General features: G+C 35.6%; 1 protein-coding gene and 1 non-coding gene across 3 annotated transcripts in view; one reads left to right on the top strand and one right to left on the bottom strand.

Annotated features, from left to right (window-relative positions):
• Nucleotides 1-21,573, bottom strand: part of Gpr137c (G protein-coupled receptor 137C) — a 58,684-nt gene that overhangs the window by 19,265 nt on the left and 17,846 nt on the right. For both annotated transcript variants that reach the window (XM_047539436.1, XM_047539437.1), the window contains exons 2-3: nt 20,497-20,540; nt 18,754-18,982 (exon numbers count right to left, since the gene is read on the bottom strand). In XM_047539436.1, coding sequence (XP_047395392.1) covers nt 18,754-18,982; nt 20,497-20,540 — 273 coding nt within the window. The remainder of the gene's footprint in view (nt 1-18,753; nt 18,983-20,496; nt 20,541-21,573) is intronic.
• LOC124978388 (U6 spliceosomal RNA) lies at nt 3,491-3,594 on the top strand. Its single transcript, XR_007107420.1, has one exon. It is a non-coding gene; the product is annotated as a U6 spliceosomal RNA (small nuclear RNA).

The raw sequence follows: 21,573 nt of genomic DNA, 5'->3' as shown, positions 1-21,573 counted from the left end.
TCTTCCTTCCTCTCCGATCTACCATTAAGGGTATCTAGTGACTTACTCTTTTTCTTGTGGTTTTGCAGTACTGGGAAGGAAACCCAGAGGCACCCCACCACTGAGCTACATCCCCAGCCCTTTTTGAAACCGGGTCTCACAAAGTTGCTAAGGCTGGCCTAGAATGTGAAATCCTCCTTCCTCAGCCTGTGATTTATTCATTTTGTTAGTTTTAAATTTCTAGAATTTCCATTATTTATAGTTTTGACTTGAGATTTTCTATTTATCCATTCAGGTATGTTTTCCTTTATGTCCTTGAGCATATTATAAAATCTTTGCTTTATAAATCTCAAATCCAGGTCATCCTGGAGTAGAGTGGGGGTTGTCTCCGCTGATTTAGAGTTTTTATTTTGCTCTTTGACTATGAGTTTTATTTTTCCTGTTTCTTAATTAATATACCTAGTAACTTTAGATTGTGTTCTGGATATTTTGGGTGACATATTTTACAGAGTCTGGATTTTATTTTATTCCTCTGAACTAATTTTAGTTTTAGTAAAAAACAAACTTGGCTGGACTCAGATCCCAAACTGTCTCCCATGCATAAAAAGCAGCTGAAATCTCAGTGTAATTCATTTATCATTAACTGTGCCATCTATAGTATCTTTACATGTGAAGTTCCAATATCAAAAATTTGAAAGTGTATAATGGGAATATGGGGCTTCCTTGGTCAAACTGTCTTGATCCCGAGATTTCCCACTTTTCACCTGTAGTAGTTGGTAGAATTTTCTTTTCTTTCTTTTCTTTTTTTTCAGTGCTGGGGAACCCAGGGCCTTGTGCTTGCGAGGCAAACACTCTACCAACTGAGCTATCTCCCCAGCCCAGTTGGTAGAATTTTATCTTCTGATTCTTCAAACCAATGAAAGAGTAGATTTCTTTTCAAGTTTTGGCTGGCCCTTGGATGGGAACTTTCCTTAGGCAAGAAACTGTAAAAACTAGGAATCTCATTGTGTCATTCCCTTCTTCTAAGTGTTGCTCTCCAGTAAATTCAGTGCTTCTTATATTTTGTTCAAAATTTACCATTGCTATTTGGGGAAGGATAATCCAACAGGAACAATTTCAGACATTTTCAGAAGCAGAAATTTGCATATATTTTATCAAATTACCTCACAAATGTTATTTCCATTTTGAAATTAAGATGGTGACTAAATATAAACAAAATATTCTCAATTAAAAATTTAAAATGTTCTGATAATTATAAGGCTTGAACAGTTTCACAAAGTTTCATGCTGCTAAGACACAATGAAATTAGATCTCTGATTCCTATGACCCTGGCTTTACAGAGTAGATGGCTTTTGTTGGCTGGACTTTCTGGCAATGGAAAAATGAGACAATTCTGAAAATACTAACTAGTGGAGACTTGAAATATAAGGAAAGAATGACTTAAAAGCTTAGGGATAGATAAATGATATATGATATAAACCCAAGTGTAGGAGTTGGGCATGTAGCTCAGTGGTGGAGCACTGGATTTGATCTCTATTATGGGGAAAGGGGGAACCTAACAAAACAAGTAGGAATTTTTCATATGGGACAAGTGTGTGGTAGATCAGTCCAGCAAAAAGATTAAAAAAAAAAAAAAGTCAGGTATTACAACTGGAGTAACAAGGGCAAACTAAAGAAGATCTACTTGAGATGGATAGAGTAATTCCCAGTAAGTCAAGAGAGAAATTATAACAGAATATTGGGAAGTTGACAATCATATCTACAAGAATGGTGCAGCTTATATTTTCCATCAACCCCAAATTCTAGTTAAGTCCTGTTTCAAGGTAGAAGAGCAACACTAATAATAAACGGCCTATCTTTAGTTATGACTAAATTACCACAGACCACTGTTTTAGATTTACAGGATTTGTTGATCTACATGAATGGTCAGAAAGAGAGTTTGGTTAAATGTTACGTCTCTGAAAGATGCTACTACTGCCTCCCATCCCAATTCATTCAATGGTACAGATCAGAGATAGAGTGAACATGGAACAGGAAGGTTATATATCCATTGGGATTGGTTCCAGGACCCCCCCCCCCCAATGATACCAAAATCTGTGGCTACTCAAGTCCCTTATATATAATAGTGTAGTATTTGGATATAACCTACAATGCCCCCTCCTGTTTATTTTATATCATGCTAGATTATTTATAATACCTAATCCAATGTAAATACTATGTGCTGTATTATTTATGGATAATGAAAAGAAAAAGTCTGTACACATTCAGTACAGATACAATTCTTTTCCTTCAAATATCTTTGAGGAAACAAGTAGGTTTCACAGTTGGTTGAACTGGTAGATGTAGAACCTGTGGCTTTGGAGGGCCTGGTTGAACTGTTAGGAAGTCAGGAGGGAGATAATGCAGTGTTTGCAAATTGCATATTGGGCTGGTAAACAATCTGATCTGAGTACTAGACAATGATTTTTTTTTTTCTATATTCTCATGCAGATATAAATTGTGCATTCCCTGGCCAGACATATGACCTTAAAAGCTTTATTTTTATTCTCACCCAGTCTCTGAAATCTTTAATACAAAGAATCTCAACCTGCCATCACAGGGACTAGATATCTATTATTTTTTTATTTTTTTGTGTGCAGTACTGGGGATCGAACTCAGGGCCTTGTGCTTGTGAGGCAAGCACTCTACCAGCTGAGCTACTCCCCAGCCCTAGATATCAATTATTGATTTGAACCATTTTGTGCTCATGAGTTATTGTGTTCTTTAAAAGTGATATGTGTTCTACATTCTTATAAACTTATTTTTCCTGAAAGAAAAAATATTAGAATAAAAAGATATATTAGCATATATTTTGATGTTAAAAACCATACTATAATTCTGATAAAAAGTAAATAGATGCAAATATACCACAAAAATCATATAAAGGCAATCAGCAATTTAAAAACTTTTTTTTTTGTGATATTGAGATTGAACTTAGCTTCATCATGTATAGTAGGCAAGTGCTCTGCCACTGAGCTATATCCCCAGCCCTAAAAAAGCTTAAAGGAAGAAAAAGACCCAAAATAATGATCATGCCAATAACTATTTGACTCACCCTATAGAAAGAGTTGCTGTGCCAGGTGCCATGGTGCACACCTGTAATCCCAGTGACTCAGGAGGCTAAGGAAGGAGGATCAAAAGTTCAAACCCAGCCTCAGCAACTTAGTGACACTATGCCTCAAAAAATAAAAAGGGCTGGGGATGTGACTCAGTGGTTAAATGCTCCTAGGTTCAATACCCAGTACTAAAAAACAAAACAAAATGAAAAGACTTGCTCACTTACAATTAAAAAATAAATTCCATGATATTTTATTCAAGTTAAGGAGATACACTTGAAATATTACCAATGGACAAAAAAATTAAAGGATAGTATTAAGTCTGTTACACCAATGCAAACATGAAAAAACAGATTGTAGTAAAAGATACAGTATATTCCTGAACAAAAATATCCATAATTAAAGAGGCCATTTCAGTGCTTGCTTTGGCAGCACATATACTAAATTGGAGCCATACAGAAAAGATTAGCATGATCCCTGTGAAAGGATGCCAAGGAAATTTGCAGTGTTCCATATTTCTAGATTTCTGAGCAAAGAAGATACCCTGCCCTCCTGCGGTCTCTATTCTCCTGGGAGAGATAAACATACAAAATTTTTAAAAAGAGGAGGGCATTTCATAATTTCAACAAAATTTCTTCCAAAAAATTTTAAGAAAAACTAGTTACATATTAGATGAAATGTAATTAGAAACTTGAACTCTTAACAAAATCAGAGAGGAATGGTAAATAGAGCTACATAAACTATTCAAAAAAGAAATACTGTTCTTCAGGGATTTTTATTCTTTTTTAGGGATCATTCTTCCCTTTGAGAATTTCTTTAAATAAATAGAACCCCGCTCCAGGTAAATTGTGCCAACATTTTCAGGTATTCAAGAACTCCTTAAAGTTAGTTTACCATTGTTTAGGATCACAAAAGTCAACATTTTTAAGTACTTCCTCAGTGGTAGGCATAGTTGTAGTAAGCACTTCATATGCATTTCCATTTAATCCTTCCATCAACCTCGTGAGGTAGACACTACTCTTATCCTCATAGCAACTCAGGAGATCAACACTATCATTATTTCCATTTGACAGATACGGAAAGTGAGGCTTAGAGATGCTATTACTTGCCTAAGGTTGCACAGCCCAAGAGCAGTAGAGCTGAGATTTACATCCTCCTCTAATTCCAGGTTTCTACCTTTTAATCCTTTTGATACACTTTCTCTCACTACACTCTTTCCATACTAATTTCAAATATCAACATATCCAAAAAAGAAATGCAAACATATTCAAAAGTATATTCAATCCAGATTTTAATTTGGACCACTTTCATTGCAAAAGAAAACTTGAAGCAGTTAGAGAGATAATACAAAAAATAAGTATAGAGGCCGTGTATGGTGGTGCATGCCTGTAATCCCAGCAGCTCGGGAGGCTGAGGCAGGAGGATTGAGTTCAAAGCCAGCCTCAGCAACTTAGCAACTCAGTGAGACCTTGTCTCTAAATACAATATAAAAAAGGGCTGGGGATGTGGCTCAGTGGTTAAGTGACCCTGAGTTCAATCCCCAGTACCCAAAAAAAAAAAAAAAAAAAAAAAAAGTCGAGAAATGTATGTATGTGATAGAGGCTACAGAAGATAGTGAAATGAGGTAGATTCAGAAACAAAAGTGAGTATCCTAATGTTTATGCTTGGTAGAGGTAAGCCACATATTTGCTCTGAACAACATAATAACCAGAGGAAAAAAGGATCTTATCAAGTGCTGCTTTTTCTGGTACTGAATACAGAAAAAGATCTTTTCTGGGGACACATGTGGGCAAGAGCCTCAACAATACATGATGATGATTTCAGAATAAATCTTTTTTACAAAAAGTTTCTTACAAATATCTTGATTTAGGTCAAAGTAAAGGAGGGAAAGGACAACTCTACCTGGGGTACAATGTAGTCTTAGTACAACTCTGCAGTGATTTAGATAGGCCTGAGCATAAAATATAGAATAGAAGGTAAAATGAACAGACAGTACACACTCTGTCATCTTTGTGAATTTAATGGTTGAGAGAGTATTCTCCCTGACAAGATCCTAGAGTACAGAAATTCCACATTATGTAGTAGGCCAGATTCATGTTCATGGACAATCAAATAGAAGGTAAAACTTATAACTTTGTATGAAAATTAGAAGCTTAGGAAAGATGTCTGATGTTTTTAGATTTTCTTCCAAGGTGAGCTGATAAAGATAATATTTAATTCACACTGATAGGTAATTAGATGTTGAGACACGGATGAAATTTGAACATAAATTTTGTTTTTATTAAATAAGGGATGTTGCTACGTTATAAGATTATAGAAAGCTGCTGAAGTGGTATTTGAAAAAACATTGATCTCAATACTTTTCTTAGTTTGTAAAAGAATGAATTAAATATTTATATAAGCATAGAGACATGGAACTAACATCCTTAAATAGCGAGAAAGTTTAAAAAATTAAAACAAACTTCAAATTGACAACTAGTATTTAAAAAAAAAAAGTGCTACTTTGAAAAAAATTAGATCACAGTGCTAATTGAAGTATAAATTAAAAAATAAGAGATTATGGAGGAGCAGGGAGAGAGGAACATGTCCATTTAAAAAATAAGTTGCGGAGATCCAAGATGGTGGACTAAAGGGAGGCTGCGTTCCTTGTTGCTCCGTAACTCCGGTTTCAAGCAGAGGATATCTGTTTCTTGGTGAGGCAGTTTTTGCTGCTTATCGATCCCCTGGTGTTTACCCCATTTGTCTGCTGTGATGACCTGCAGTCTGCCAACATATAGATGCCTTTTTTGAGTGCAGACTGCTCATTGTCAGGCATCTCTCATCTGCCATTTGCCTGCCTCTCGCCTGTCCATCGTCTGCCTTATACCTATTCATCACCCAACACACGAGGTTTACCTCCCGATCATCTGACAACAGTCAGCAAACTGATCGCCTACCGCCAGTGGAGCACCAGCTGCCTGTTGTTGCTTGGAAGTTCACTATTACAGTACCTGCAGGTTTGATTACACGTGGCTGCCGCCATTTTGAGACAACAGCCAGGTCCCGTAGGACCCCTGGCCAGACTGACTGAGCCCCGTCTCCAGCCCGACCAATCACTCCCTGCCTCTGGGGCCCTCACATCGACTGACTACTCCCTGCTGCCAGGACCCCCCAGACCAACTGACTGCGCCCTATCACCGGGACCCCAGACCAACTGATTGCACCTGGCATCCAGGATCCTGCAACCACACCAAACACACCGGACCTCCAGGACCCCTGCCTGACCAACCGCATCCCGTCTCCAGGATCTCCAACTGACCACGTCCACCCCTGAGTTGCAGCTCCCCAATTGCCAACACATTTGGAAGCCAGAGCGACCATCTTGGATAATCCTGGAAGCCGTAGCTCCGATCTTTGGGTGGGGCAAAACCCATCCTGAGACGCCTGCTGGAGGCTTGAAGCTCATTGTCAGGTACCTCTCATGCATCAGGCTACTGAACACTGGGAGGATTCATTACTATATGACTGTTATATTGTAGATTTTCTTTTTTCTCCTTTTTAAAAAAATTAAGTTTTTTTTCTTTACTTTTCTTGCTCTCTTTTCCTTTTGTTTACCTGTTCCCTCAGAGTCTCTTTCTCCCTTTTTTGCATGCTAATATCCAGTTACTCTCACCCTTTCCATTTTCTAGAACTTCTGTATATTCTTTTCTTATCCCATTAACACATTCTACATCCCTCTGCATCCTCTTTGTCCTCCATTAGAAACTGCAGACCTTATTGCAAACTTGTTTGTTTTACCGAAGATAACATTTGAACTCATTTTGTTTACTATGACAATTTTGTTATTGTCCCCATAGGGGCTAGTTCGTCTAGGATTGCAGAGGGTCTGATTTGGGCACTGCTAATATTGATCTTCCCTTAAAGAAAGGGTTTTGGAAACCTATAGGGCCACTATAAGCCTATAGGGGGAAATCTGCAATACCCCAGATCTGCACTGCTAGAGGGGAAGATACATGAACAACATGAAAAAACAAGGGAAGAAAATGATCCAAACAAATCTAGATTCTATATTAATAGAATCCAATGACAGTATGGTAGAAGAAATGTCAGAAAAGGACTTCAGATTATACGTGATTAAGATGATTCGCGAAGCAAAGGATGAGATAAGAGAGCAAATGCAGGCAATGAATGATAATACCAATAAGCTGAAAGAGCACCTGCAGGAAGCAAAAGATCATTTCAATAAAGAGTTAGAGATATTGAAAAAAAAACAAACAGAAATCCTTGAAATGAAGGAAACAATAAACCAAATAAAAAACTCAATGGAAAGCATCACCAAAAGACTAGACCACTTGGAAGACAGAACCTCAGACAATGAAGACAAAATATTTAATCTTGAAAATAAAGTTGTCCAAACATTGAAGATGGTAAGAAATCATGAACAGAATCTCCAAGAACTATGGGACATCATGAAAAGACCAAATTTAAGAATTATTGGGATTGAGGAAGGCACAGAGATACAAACCAAAGGAATGAACAACCTATTCAATGAAATAATATCAGAAAATTTCCCAAACCTGAAGAATGAAATGGAAAATCAGATACAAGAGGCTTACAGAACACCAAATGCACAAAATCACAACAGATCCACACCAAGGCATATTATAATGAAAATGCCTAACATTCAAAATAAAGATAGGATTTTGAAGACCGCAAGAGAAAAGCATCAGATTACATATAGGGGGAGACCAATACGGATAGCAGCCGACTTCTCAACCCAGACTCTAAAAGCTAGAAGGACCTGGAACAACATATTTCAAGCTCTGAAAGAACATGGTTGCCAACCAAGAATCCTACAACCAGCAAAACTAACCTTTAGATTTGAAGATGAAATAAAATCCTTCCATGATAAACAAAAGTTAAAAGAATTTACAAATAGAAAGCCTGCGCTACAGAATGTTCTCAACACAATATTCCATGAGGAGGAAATGAAAAACAACAATGTAGGTCAGCAAAGGGAGGAACTATCTTAGAGAAAAACCACTCAAAGGAGAAACCAAGCCAACTTAAAAACCAAAAATAAGCCAAATGACTGGGAATACAAAACATATCTCAATAATAACCCTGAACGTTAGTGGCCTGAACTCATCAATCAAAAGACATAGACTGGCAGAATGGATTAAAAAGAAAGACCCAACAATATGTTGCCTTCAAGAGACTCATCTCATAGAAAAAGACATCCACAGACTAAAGGTGAAAGGATGGGGAAAAAACCTACCATGCACATGGACTCAGTAAAAAAGCGAGGGTTTCCATCCTTATATCAGATAAAGTGGACTTCAAGCCAAAGTTAGTTAGAAGGGATAAAGAAGGGCATTTCATACTGCTTAAGGGAACCATAAATCAGGAAGACATAATGATAGTATTTATGCCCCAAACAATGGTGCATCCCTGTACATCAAACAAATCTTTCTCAATTTCAGGAATCACATAGACCACAACACAATAATTCTGGGTGACTTTAACGCACCGCTGTCACCACTAGATAGATCTTCCAAACAAAATCCAACCAAAGAAACCATAGAACTCAATAACACAATCAATAACCTAGACTTAATAGACATATATAGAATATTCCATCCATTAACGAGCGAATTCACTTTCTTCTCAGCAGCACATGGAACCTTCTTGAAAATAGACCATATGTTATGCCACAAAGCAGCCCTTAGGAAATGCAAAAAAAATAGAGATACTGCCTTGTGTTCTATCAGATCATAATGGACTGAGAGTAGAAATCAATGACAAAATAAAAAAGAGAAATTACTCCAACACCTGAAGACTAAATAATATGCTATTGAATGAAACATGGATAACAAAAAAACATCAGGGAGGAGATAAAAAAATTTCTAGAGGTCAATGAGAACGACGATACAACATATCAAAATCTCTGGGAAACTGTGAAAGCAGTACTAAGAGGAAAATTCATTGCATGGAGCGCATTCCAGAAAAGAATGAAAAGCCAACAACTAAATGACCTAACATTACAGCTCAAAGTCCTAGAAAAAGAAGAACAGAAGAACAGCAAAAGTAGTAGAAGACAGGAAATAATTAAAATCAGAGCTGAAATCAATGAAATTGAAACAAAAACTGTTCAAAAAATTGATAAAACAAAAAGTTGGTTCTTTGAGAAAGTAAACAAACTAGACAAACCCTTAGCCACACTAACAAAGAGAAGGAGAGAGAAGACTCAAATTACTAAAATACATGATGCAAAAGGAAATATCACGACAGACATCACTGAGATACAGAACATAATGAGAAGCTACTTTGAAAATCTGTATTCCAACAAAATAGAAACTACTGAAGACATTGACAAATTTCTAGAGACATATGCTCCTCCCAAACTGAACCAGGAGGACATACACAATTTAAATAGATCAATATCAAGCAATGAAATAGAAGAAGCCATTAAAAATCTACCATCCAAGAAATGCCCAGGACCAGACAGATTCTCAGCCGAGTTCTACAAGACCTTCAAAGAAGAACTCATTCCAATACTTCTCAAAGTATTCCAGGAAATAGAAAAGGAGGGTACCCTACCAAACTCATTCTATGAAGCTAATATCACCCTCATACCCAAACCAGGCAAAGACACATCAAGGAAAGAAAATTTTAGACCTATATCCTTGATGAATATATCCTTAACAAAATATTGACAAACTGTATCCAAAAACATATTAAGAAAATTGTGCATCACGATCAAGTGGGGTTCATCCCTGGAATGCAAGGATGGTCCAACATTCGTAAATCAATAAACATAATCCATCATGTCAATAGACTTAAGGATAAGAATCATTTGGTTATTTCAATTGATGCAGAAAAAGCATTTGACAAAATACAACACTCCTTCATGCTCAAAACACTAGAAAAAATAGGGATAGTAGGAACATGCCTGAACATTATAAAGGCTATTTATGCTAAGCCCATGGCCAACATCATTCTTAATGGAGAAAAACTGAAAGCATTCCCTTTAAAAATGGGAACAAGACAGGGATGTCCTCTTTCACCACTTCTATTCAACACTGTCCCCAAAACTCTAGCCAGAGCAATTAGGCAGAACAAAGAAATTAAAGGGATACAAATAGGAAAAGAGGAACTTAAGCTGTCACTATTTGCTGATGACATGATTCTATATTTAGAGGATCCAAAAACCTCCTCCAGAAAACTTCTAGACCTCATCAATGAATTCAGCAAAATAGCAGGATATAAAATCAATACGCATAAATCTAAAGCATTTTTATACACAAGCGATGAAACAGCTGAAAGGGAAATGAGGAAAACAACTCCATTTGCAATAGCCTCAATAAAAAATGAAATACTTGGGAATCAATCTAACCAAAGAGGTGAAAGATCTCTACAATGAAAACTACAAATCATTGAAGAAAGAAATTGAGGAAGACCTTAGAAGATGGAAAGATCTCCCATGTTCTTGGATAGGCAGAATTAATATTGTCAAAATGGCCATACTACCAAAAGTGCTATACAGATTCAATGCAATTCCAATTAAAATCCCAATGACGTACCTTACAGAAATAGAGCAAGCCATCATGAAATTCATCTGGAAGAATAAGAAACCCAGAATAGCTAAAGCAATCCTTAGCAGGAAGAATGAGACAGGGGGTATCGCAATACCAGAACTTCAACTCTACTACAAAGCAATAGTAACAAAAACAGCATGGTATTGGCACCAAAATAGACAGGTAGATCAATGGTACAGAATAGAGGACACGGACACAAACCCAAATAAATACAATTTTCTCATACTAGACAAAGGGGCCAAAAATATGCAATGGAGAAAAGATAGCCTCTTCAACAAATGGTGCTGGGAAAACTGGAAATCCATATGCAACAGAATGAAACTAAACCCCTATCTCTCACCCTGCACAAAAATCAACTCACAATGGATCAAGGACCTTGAAATCAGACCAGAGACCCTGCATCTTATAGAAGAAAAAGTAGGTCCAAATCTTCAACTTCTTGGCTTAGGATCAGACTTCCTTAACAGGACTCCCATAGCACAAGAAATAAAAGCAAGAATCAATAACTGGGATAGATTCAAACTAAAAAGCTTTCTCTCAGCAAAGGAAACTATCAGCAATGCAAAGAGAGAGCCTACAGAGTGGGAGAATATCTTTGCCACTCATACTTCAGATAGAGCACTAATTTCCAGAATATATAAAGAACTCAAAAAACTCTACACCAAGAATACAAATAATCCAATCAACAAATGGGCCAAGGATATGAACAGACGCTTCACAGAAGATCTACAAGCAATCAACAAACATATGAAAAAATGCTCACTATCTTTAGTAATAAGAGAATTGCAAATCAAAACTACACTAAGATTCCATCTCACCTCAATTAGAATGACGATTATCAAGAATACAAGCATCAATAGGTGCTGGAGAGGATATCAGGAAAAAGGTACACTCATACATTGCTGGTGGGGTTGCAAATTAGTACAGCCACTCTGGAAAGCAGTGTGGAGATTCCTTAGAAAACTTGGAATGGACCTACCATTTGACCCAGCTATCCCACTCCTTGGTCTATACCCAAAGACTTAAAATCAGCATACTACAGAGATACAGCCACATCAATGTTCATAGCTGCTCAGTTCACAATAGCCAGACTGTGGAACCAACCTAGATGCCCTTCAATTGATGAATGGATAAAGAAACTGTGGTATACATATACAATGGAATATTACTCAGCTATAAAGAATAATAAAATTATGGCATTTGCAGGCATATTGATGAAATTGGAGACTATCATCTTAAGTGAGATAAGCCAATCTCAAAAATCCAAGACGAATGATCTCACTGATAAGCGGATGATGACACATAATGGGGGGTGGGAGGGGGGCAAGAATGGAGGTAGGAGGAACTGTATAGAGGGAAAAGAGAGGTGGGAGGGGTGGGGGAAGGAAAAAATAACAGAATGAATCAAACATCATTACCCTATGTAAATGTATGATTATGCAAATGGTATGCTGTTACTTCACGTACAAACAGAAACAACATGTATCCCATTTGTTTACAATAAAAATAAAAAAAATTTAAAAAGAAATGAAAAAAGATAAAAGATACTTAAGTGCTTTGTAAACTGAGTCTGAGGTAGGTTATTTTTTCATAATTAGAAAGAATTTTAAAATATAATAACCTTAAGATGGTTAAACTGTCTATAAAACTGAAAACTATATATTTGGTGGAAATAAACCCAGTCAATGAATAAACCAGTAACAGGGAAAAAAAAAAATGAAACAAATAAAGTTTACCAAAGAACAATCTTCTGCGAAAGCTGATGGAAGGATTTATTCAAGTTTTCTAAGATTAGGCCTATTCTATAAACTATGTTAAAATATGCTGATGAATATAATGGCAAACAATGTCTATATTTTTAGTGCCAGGTAGTATACTATAACTTGCCACATAGTACGTTTTTATCTTTACAACACTACCATGGACATAGTTAACTATAGTTTAAACACAACAGAGATTAAAACCTTCGAGTTACTAAATGTCAGGGGTCTGATTAAAACCTGGGTGACAACCCTAGAGATTGAATTGTATTACTACTTTGTATTGCGTAGTGTATTATCCTTCTCAATTTATGAGACAAATATGCTTGTATTTTGACAAGAACACCGAAAATAGAAAAAATTTGTTTAATTTTAGTCAAGTCTAGAGTCAACAAATTTCAAATAGCAGCTGAAATAAAACATGAAACAAAATAACATATTTTATCCTCAAAATTCAAACCTCAGGAAATGCAGTCAAATAAGTTACTATATTCGTAGAATAATAGAAAAATAAAATTATAATATGCAAGTCATGAAGTGGGATTTCATAAGATTAAACATCTATTCTTAAGTGAACACACATGACTTATAAGCATTTTTTTTTTTTTTTTAAGAACTAGGGATTGAACCAAAAAACCCAAAGGTGCTTTATCACTGAGTGATATCCCCAGCCTCCCTGCTGCCCCTGGCTTTTTAAAATTTTTGATTCTGAGATAGGGTCTTTCTAAGTTTCTTAGGGCCTAATTAGTGAGGCTGGCCCTGAAACTGGGATCCTCTCGACTAGCCTCTTGTCACTGGGATTACTGAGTGTGTGCTACTGTGCTTGGGCTTCTGAAGGCTATCATTCTTAACAAAGGCAACATGTTAATATATAAACATAAAACATATGCTAAATACATATAAAACAAATACCCAGATTCTATTCTAAGTCACTGAGAAATATTTTACACATACAGAAACATGGATAGTAATTCTCTATGTAGAAATTTATATGCATATGAATTAAATAAATCTAAATTAAAACTTTTAAGGTATATCAATGAAAATCAAAATTAATAAAATTTGAATGCAAATACTGATGGAGTGAAGGATATATGATACACTATACACTGATGATAGCATTATAAAATGATTTATTCATTTGGAGTGTAATATGGCAAAATCTAGTAAGATTTATATGGAATAATGTCATTGATAAGTATATTGACAGAACTGGAGGCATAGCTCATGCTTAGTATGCACAAGGGTCTGGATTTGATCCCCAACACGGGAAGAAAGTAAAAAGAAAAGCATACAAATATATATGTAAGCTATAATCATTTAAACATATCTAAAGATTATAAGTAAACATGGGATGATTTAAATGGAGCCAATATGTGGTTATAAAGAATAATGATCACTAGGAGGACTGTGGTCAGACATGAGTTTCAGGTTGGTTAAACTATGTGATCTTGGGAATGTTTTTTGATTCAGTTTTCTTTGGCACAACTCAGTTGTGAAAGTTCTACTTGGAACACTGGGGCTCAGAAATGACAACCCAAAGTGTGGCACTTTGACATACTGAACTGGAAAAATAGTCTCAGAACTAAGGTCTCTTTGACTTTCTCCTACCCTATCTCATCTTTGATCCCTTTTCTCTCCAAAGTCAGAGAAAGGTTTTCTACGAAGTTCCTTTATCTGACTAAGGGTTCCTTCTCAGGTGTGAAACTGTCAGGAAATTTCACTGGCCAGAAAGGATTGACCACTAGAGAAGGTACTGAAAATCAAACACCACTTAAAAGTTTCATGGAACTCTGTCTCAGGTCACTGTCTGTTCTTTGGGTCTGTGCATTTCCCCTAAATATCATTTAATCTTTTAATCTTCCCCTATAAAATTCTCTACTATACCACACTTCCTTCACCCCTATGAGAATGATATTTAAATCTCAGCCATCTCTCTTCTTTGAGTTTCGTATTTTATATGGCTTCTGTACACATGAATATATTTATATTCTTTTTCTTCTGTTGATCTGTCTGTTGCTGGTTTATTTCAGCAGATTTACAGAGAGAGAGGGAGAAACTCCTTTCGCCCTCCAGTTTTGGCAGAGTTGGTAGGACTCTGAAATCACTCTGCTCCTCCAGAAGCTGCCGTAGGGAAATCCTAGGACCTGACAAAATGGCAACAAAGATAAGAAATTTTGTCTCTTGGATCTCTCTGCCTTTGGAATCCTGTTGAGCTAATGGTTAAGAGTCCTTCTTTTTTCCTTTTAATTTATCTAAGCAGACTTGTTTGCCAAACCTTCGGAGGGAAGGTCTGAACTTCCCTACAGTTATTAGGGTAAAGTTGCTCTGGCAAAGACCGTATGCAAGCACAGAATGCATTTACTCAACAAGTATGTTTTGAACACTTACTTTATGCCAGGCATTATTTTAGACAAAAGAGACAGAAAAACAAACAAAACATGCAAGAGAACTACTTTTGGAGTTTACACTTTAGGATGGAGAAGCAAAAAATAAGCATGCAAATGAAAGAACAATAATTTTGCTATTGATAAATGCCATAAAGAGGACAGATATTGTAATCAGAATGAGAACCTCATATGAGTGATTAAGAATGGCAGCTTTGACAAAGTGACATCTGAGCTGAGACCTAGACACAAAGAAGTCATCATATACATATCTATAGGGGTATAATTTAGGCAGACAGAACAAAATACACAAAGGTTACCCGGCTGGTATAAACTTAGTAGATGTTTTGTGGTAAGGAACTAAGGCACCAAACAAACAAATAAATGCCCGTGTGGCAGGAACAGGAAGAGGACAGTGGTAGTAACAGGAAGATTAAAAGACAGTCAGGGGCCAGGTCATATAAGGTTCACAGTGCCTCTGCCTAAGATCCATCCCCTCTCCTTTTTTGGGGGGTGGAGAATAGTACAGTATTTTTCTACTCTACTCTCAGATGCCACTAACCACTCAATATAATACTTCACCTCTGGTCACCAAAACGTGTTGGGATTTCCCCCCACCAAACTATTCTCTTGCATACACCAACTGATTGTGCTGTTCAATTCTGGCATGATATACTTAGAGACAGCATCAGATCCCACAGATTGAGTGCTCAGTCCCTCAAGACTTCACCCCCACTCTTCAAATGCCAATCACAAGAACAGGTTGTCAACAATAGCTCTGAATAACAGGTTGCAAACTGGGGTTCCAAATACTCCTTCCTTGAGTTAATTTCCTAGAGTGGCTCACAAAACTTAGGGAAACATGTTTACTAGTTTATTATAAAGGATATTACAAAAGATACAGATAAAAAGTCAGATGGAAGATATACATAGGGGAAGATCGAGGGGGTGGGACTCCAGGCATTACATACCCTCTCTGCTAACCTCCAAGCATCTTCATATATTCAAGGAAGCTCCTTGAAACCCATCCTTTTGGATTTTTATCAAGGCTACATTATGTAAACATGATTGATCATCACATCATTGGCCATTAGTAATCAAACTCAACCTTTTAGCTCCTATCCCCTCTCCAGAAATTGGTGGTGGGGTGGAGCTGAAAATCCCGATCCTGCTAAACCTGCTTTAGTCTTTCCGGTGACTAGCCCCCTACTAAGAGGCTATCTAGGGCCCCCAGTCACATGTTACCTTACTTGCATATAAAAAACACTTGTCACTCTTGAGAATTTCAAGGGTTCTAGTTCCTGTGTGCCAAGAATCAGTGACAGAGACTCAATATATATATTTTATTATATCACGATATCACACCACCTAACAGAATCATTTTGAAATATACCAAAAAGCAACCAGAAAATGAAATAATGTGAAAAGCAACTGTCTGGTACGTAATAGATAGTGATTTATGCTCCTTCATTAACTTTTTTTTCTATTGAGTTTCTCAAATGGATAAAAATAGTTTTCTAAATGAAAAAGTTGATGGTTTAGTTTTAGGAAAAAAAAGAATGAAGAAATATCAAAATATTCCAAATGTAAGTCTGAATAAAGGGGACAATGACAAAATTAGAGAGAGAGAGAGAGGATCAGGTTGCAGGGAGGAAGAAAATGAAGTATTTAAGCTGGTGGAAATAACCCAAAGACAGTTGAGGAAAAGAATTGAATAGAAATAAAAATGTGTAAGTCATCATTCAAAAAATCTCAGTAATCCTCAACTGTGAGGCATGAAGAGAGATATGAATAGTAAATAGCTTTCCTTCTAGGAGTTTAGACTTTAGTCAGAAAATCAGACATGTACCCACAAATGGCATCTAGTATAAATTGAGAAGCACACCAAAGGAAACAAGCACAGTTTTAAGACAATCCAGAGAGTTATTTCTAAATTTTATTTTGGAGCTTGGGAGAAGGGACCAAATTAAGATTATAAATGGGGAGCCACTGGGGTTGGGTCCTTATTTGGGTAAGATATGAACAGAATGTACAGGGAGGGGAAAATGCATTTCTGGATAGTGAACAGCCTGAGGATGCAGAGAAAGGAAGGTGTTCTATGTGTCATTCAGAAACCAGGTAGGTAAGATTCGGTTGAGGCAAATTAGAGAGGATCTTATTCACACAAAGAATATAAAGAAGGAAGGAAGAATAAAAAGAGGAAAATAAAAGACCAAAGCTTTAAGGAAATGTTCTTAGGGATAGCAAGAAAATAGATCAGTTGGTAGGTGGAAAAGGTGGATGCTCAACAAACAGTTAACAGAATAAAAGAAATGTTCATTACTGTGTATTGTTATAGAAGTACAAACTAAAAATGAGTCTAGTGATTATAAAAATAATGTGAAAGCAAGATGATATGCTGTTTGAACACAGAAGTTTATAACCTACTTAGAAAAATCAAGAACTACATAACAGGATAATATACAAATAATCTAATATCTCATCTGCCTTATTAGATACTTTATCTGAACATGTCTCTCGGCAGTGTTCCTAGATAATTCTGAATCCATATAGCTTTTAAATTTAAGATTTAAAAAATAATATAATAAAAAGTGAATACCTTTCATGTGATAGTAAGGGGAAGATGTTTGAAATAACTCTGGAGGATTTATCAGATGATCTTTTCTTTTCAGTTTGTTAACTATATTCAGAGCATTATCCATTCCAAGTAAAACCAAACTTAGTTACTAAGTATCTAGAGAAGGGGCACTTTAGATTCAATCACATCTGTTTATGCTTTGTCACTAGACAGGCAAGAGGGTGAATTCTATGATGATAGAAATACTAAGTAAAGATACTATTGTTGCCTACAAGATTATTGACCATAACAGTGACAGTATTATTCTTAATAGTCAAACTGAAGTCAGAATTAGCTAACTAAAATGTTTAAATTTTAAGAACTCTGTAGAATAGAAATTGAATAAATAATTTTAAGGTATGATAACTCTTAAAAGAAGAGTTTGCCTCTCTTTCTTACTATATACACACATATATAGCAATGTGTGTGTGTTGTGTGTATACCCCAGTGTTCCACTGAAATATGTTCAAAGTGTAAAATTAAAATCTCTGCCTAAGTTTAAAGGACAAGTGGTTACCATATATTTAATTATAGTACTAGGACTATGTTAAGGATAATGACAATGTAGAAGTCTAAAAATATTTCAGAGAACTGTTCAGTTTAAGATACTATCTTGCTTATCTTCAGTGAATAGGCAATGATGCCAAATTAAAGAAAACTCTCCTGTGCCAGTGATTGCTAAAATGTCTGTATGTATATACCTGCACCCAATATTACATATCTACATCCTCACACCCAATGCCACAAACACTACGATGACCAATTCACTGCTCAACCACACTGTCCATCAACAATAGAAATTTACATCGTCTTTTGTTAAAGAGATAACATTTGGCTTTTTTCCCCAAGTATAAGAAAGAGAGAAGCAAGGCATGTCTGTTTCAAATATCATATTTTAGGACATCGTATTTTAGGGTTATAAATAACATTTTTAAACCTTCATATAAATAAATAGCACTTTACCTATATGACATCTTTATATTGTTAATCTAAGTATAAGTAGATATAATTGGGTAAATTTGTTTAATGGCAATACTGCCACCCTTACTGGACAAAATCTTAAGTTGCTATTGCAGTTTATATTTTAAACTATTTTTAATCCATTTACATACATTCTGGTTTATATCATTTAACTAGCCAACAATGCAAAATCACAGAAAACAACATCCTTGGTATAAGCTCTTTTATTCAAACCATTGTTTAGTAAGGGCCAAATTTTGACTACCCTCTAATTTCTATTGACTATCCTTTCATGCTAAAAAATGTGACTATAGTTGAGAAAAGTAAAAAGCAATTTGAAATTAGATTTTCAAGTGCAAATTTAAGAAATATACTTACCTTTGATTCGAGGTAGACATTTGCTGATGACATTTTTGTAATTTTGCATATGTAACTAACTAAAGAGATGGCACAAAGAATAAACAAGCTATCATTAATTAATGCTCGAACAAACACAGTCCATTTCAATTGATTTTCTGGGACATCTCCATGGACTAGCATTGCGCAAGTCAAGTTCACCACTAAAAAGAGAAGACTTGCTAGTATAAAGCCCAAATGCAGAAGAATTCTGAAAGAAAAAAAGAGTTTATTAGATGTTTATAAACTAATGAGAAGTTAGTAAGGCACAGAATAGGGAATCCTCAGCTTAAAATATTTATAATTTCATTAAATATAAATTTAATAATCATTTAGGGTTACATGGTCTGTTGTGAAATTAGCATATAAATCATTTTAAGATGGTATAGATTTTAAAGTATTAAACCAGAAGTAATCTCATGTGGATTTGAATTCAGTTGCTTCTACCAGGAAGATAAATATAGGACTATTTTAATACTATTTCAAGCAATCTTGAATTTTTTAATTTTTATATTTATTGGGCACATTTTCATTGACCTTGCTATCCTGATAATTAACTATTAAATACTACATAGAAAATTAATATGCTATACCTAAATTTTATCATATAATATTAAGAGGTAAAGGAAGTATTTTAAAACAACATTTAATCTTCATGAACCCCCAGTTATATCTAGCAAACATTGCTTTCGAAGTTTACTAAAGAACATAAGAACAAGAAGTAGAATTTCAAGCACTCATTTACTGCATCTTCTTATAAAGGTGTATATTTACTATGCACTCAGCACAGCTTGCACATGAAATGCTTAACTTCCTTCTCTTTAAAAAAATTAGACCATCTCATAAAAACTCTCCAGGTAGGTATGGCCATCTGCATGAAGTAGTAGTCACAGCTCTCTGTATGAAACTAATCCCAGTTCAAATATATTTATATCTCCAAGTTAACTACACATGATCCAGAAATTTATTTTGCATCTTAGTATCTTCTATTTTGGATCACTTTTAATAGTGGAAATCATAGATCATCTGCCCTTAGAAATAGTTTACACAAGATAAATTGAAGGTAATGTGTAATCTGAATAAGAAAACTTGAAGTGTAATACAAAGCACGAAGGTTTTAGTTTGAAATGTTAAATTTTAATGTTCCCTTAGACTAAATAATAAGAGTTACATACTTTGAAATCCAAAAAGGAGCTTGAAATTACATATCTAGGGAATTAGAGCAGTTTAGGAAACCAAAGCATGGAGAGGGTCAATGAGTTTGACACTTGGTAAGTTAGTTAGTGGAAGAATTAGGTCTGAAACCCATCTCTTGACTTGACTGTTTAGCATTCACACTATTGAGATTAATCAGTACTGGAACATCACGTAGTTCGTGGAATTATACTATACATTCTCACTTCAAACAACATACTCTAACTGTGTAGCTTATGTGGATTTTATGATGCATCATCTGACATCTAAAGTGAGGCAGTAGCAGAGATGGGAAAAAAAAAGTATTAGCAGCATGGCTGAAGGGAGAGAACTGAGGGCTACTCAATTTACTTCCTTTGAAACAATCTAACTACTATAAAACTACTAAGGTACCCTCAATAGCCCCTTCCTTTAACCTTGAGCAGTCTACTGTTAAATACTTACTTAGATGTTTCAGATACTAAACATTAATATTAATGAATTAATGCTTTAGATCTTTTAGATAGAGATTTTGATACTCATGAAACTTACTTGTGTTTGTCAAGTTCAGTGGCACATCTGACTTTACATATAACCTATAAAGAGAGTATAAAAAAGTTTTGAAAATGTATAATATAGTATTCCTCTATTTGTTTTGACTCCTGTTTCAAAGCAATGCAACTACAAAAAAATTTAAAAGTCAGGTCATTGAATTTATTCTTATTTTTAAAGCTTATTACATATAGGCAGAAATAAAGACAAGTGAGTTTTGGAATGTAAGAAAGAAATTACAATTATCAGCACAGGGGACAGCTGAAACTGCAGAAGATACTTGAGGGAAAAAATATAGGATGAGAAGTCAATCCTTGATATGTTCATTTTTTTTTCTTCTTCCCAGTACTGGGGATAGAACCCAGGACCTCACAAATGCTAGGCAAATGCTTTACTACCAATTTATATTCCCAGCCCTGATATGTTCACATTTGACAGAATTAAAAAACTCAACAGTGAAGAACAAAGAAATGGGCAGAGGAGAGAAACAGAATCAGATTAGAAACCAGTAGAGGAGTTTAAAGGGAAGAAAGCATAGCCCTTGTTAGATTTTGCAAAAAGTCAAGAATGATTAAAATTCCATTTGATTGTGTGATTGGTATGTCACTAGTACCTTGCAAAGAATGGTTTTCAGCAGAATGATAGAGCACAGAAGTATAAGGAGTTATAGGAAGACAACAGAAGCAATGAGTATAGATAAGCTGAGAGATACAGGAAGCTAAAAGAAACTTGGGATACACTGTTAGGAGACAGTTCTCTATGAATATCTTATGTTTTTGCATGGTCCAGATCTTCTGAGCAAAAGGGTTTGCAGAGCAAACATCTTTGAAAGCTAGAGATAGTGTTTACCTTAAAGTGAGAGGGAGATTTATTTCCCTCTAGTAATAATAGAGAGAGAATATTTCTCTCCCTGAGGACATTCCAGGGGATTGAAGTCTCTCCCTCCCTGGTGATGATTTGGTTCCATTCCAGGGCAAGTGTAACACACCCTGCTGCACGTGTAGGTGACATTGGATCCCACACAGTGTTACCCTCTGGATTGGAACTTGTATACCTGATGTAAGGCATTGCTTTGGA

The sequence above is a fragment of the Sciurus carolinensis genome, chromosome 2, assembly GCF_902686445.1.
Source record: "Sciurus carolinensis chromosome 2, mSciCar1.2, whole genome shotgun sequence".
NCBI lineage: Eukaryota > Metazoa > Chordata > Mammalia > Rodentia > Sciuridae > Sciurus > Sciurus carolinensis.
This window is presented reverse-complemented; position numbering and strand designations above follow the sequence as displayed.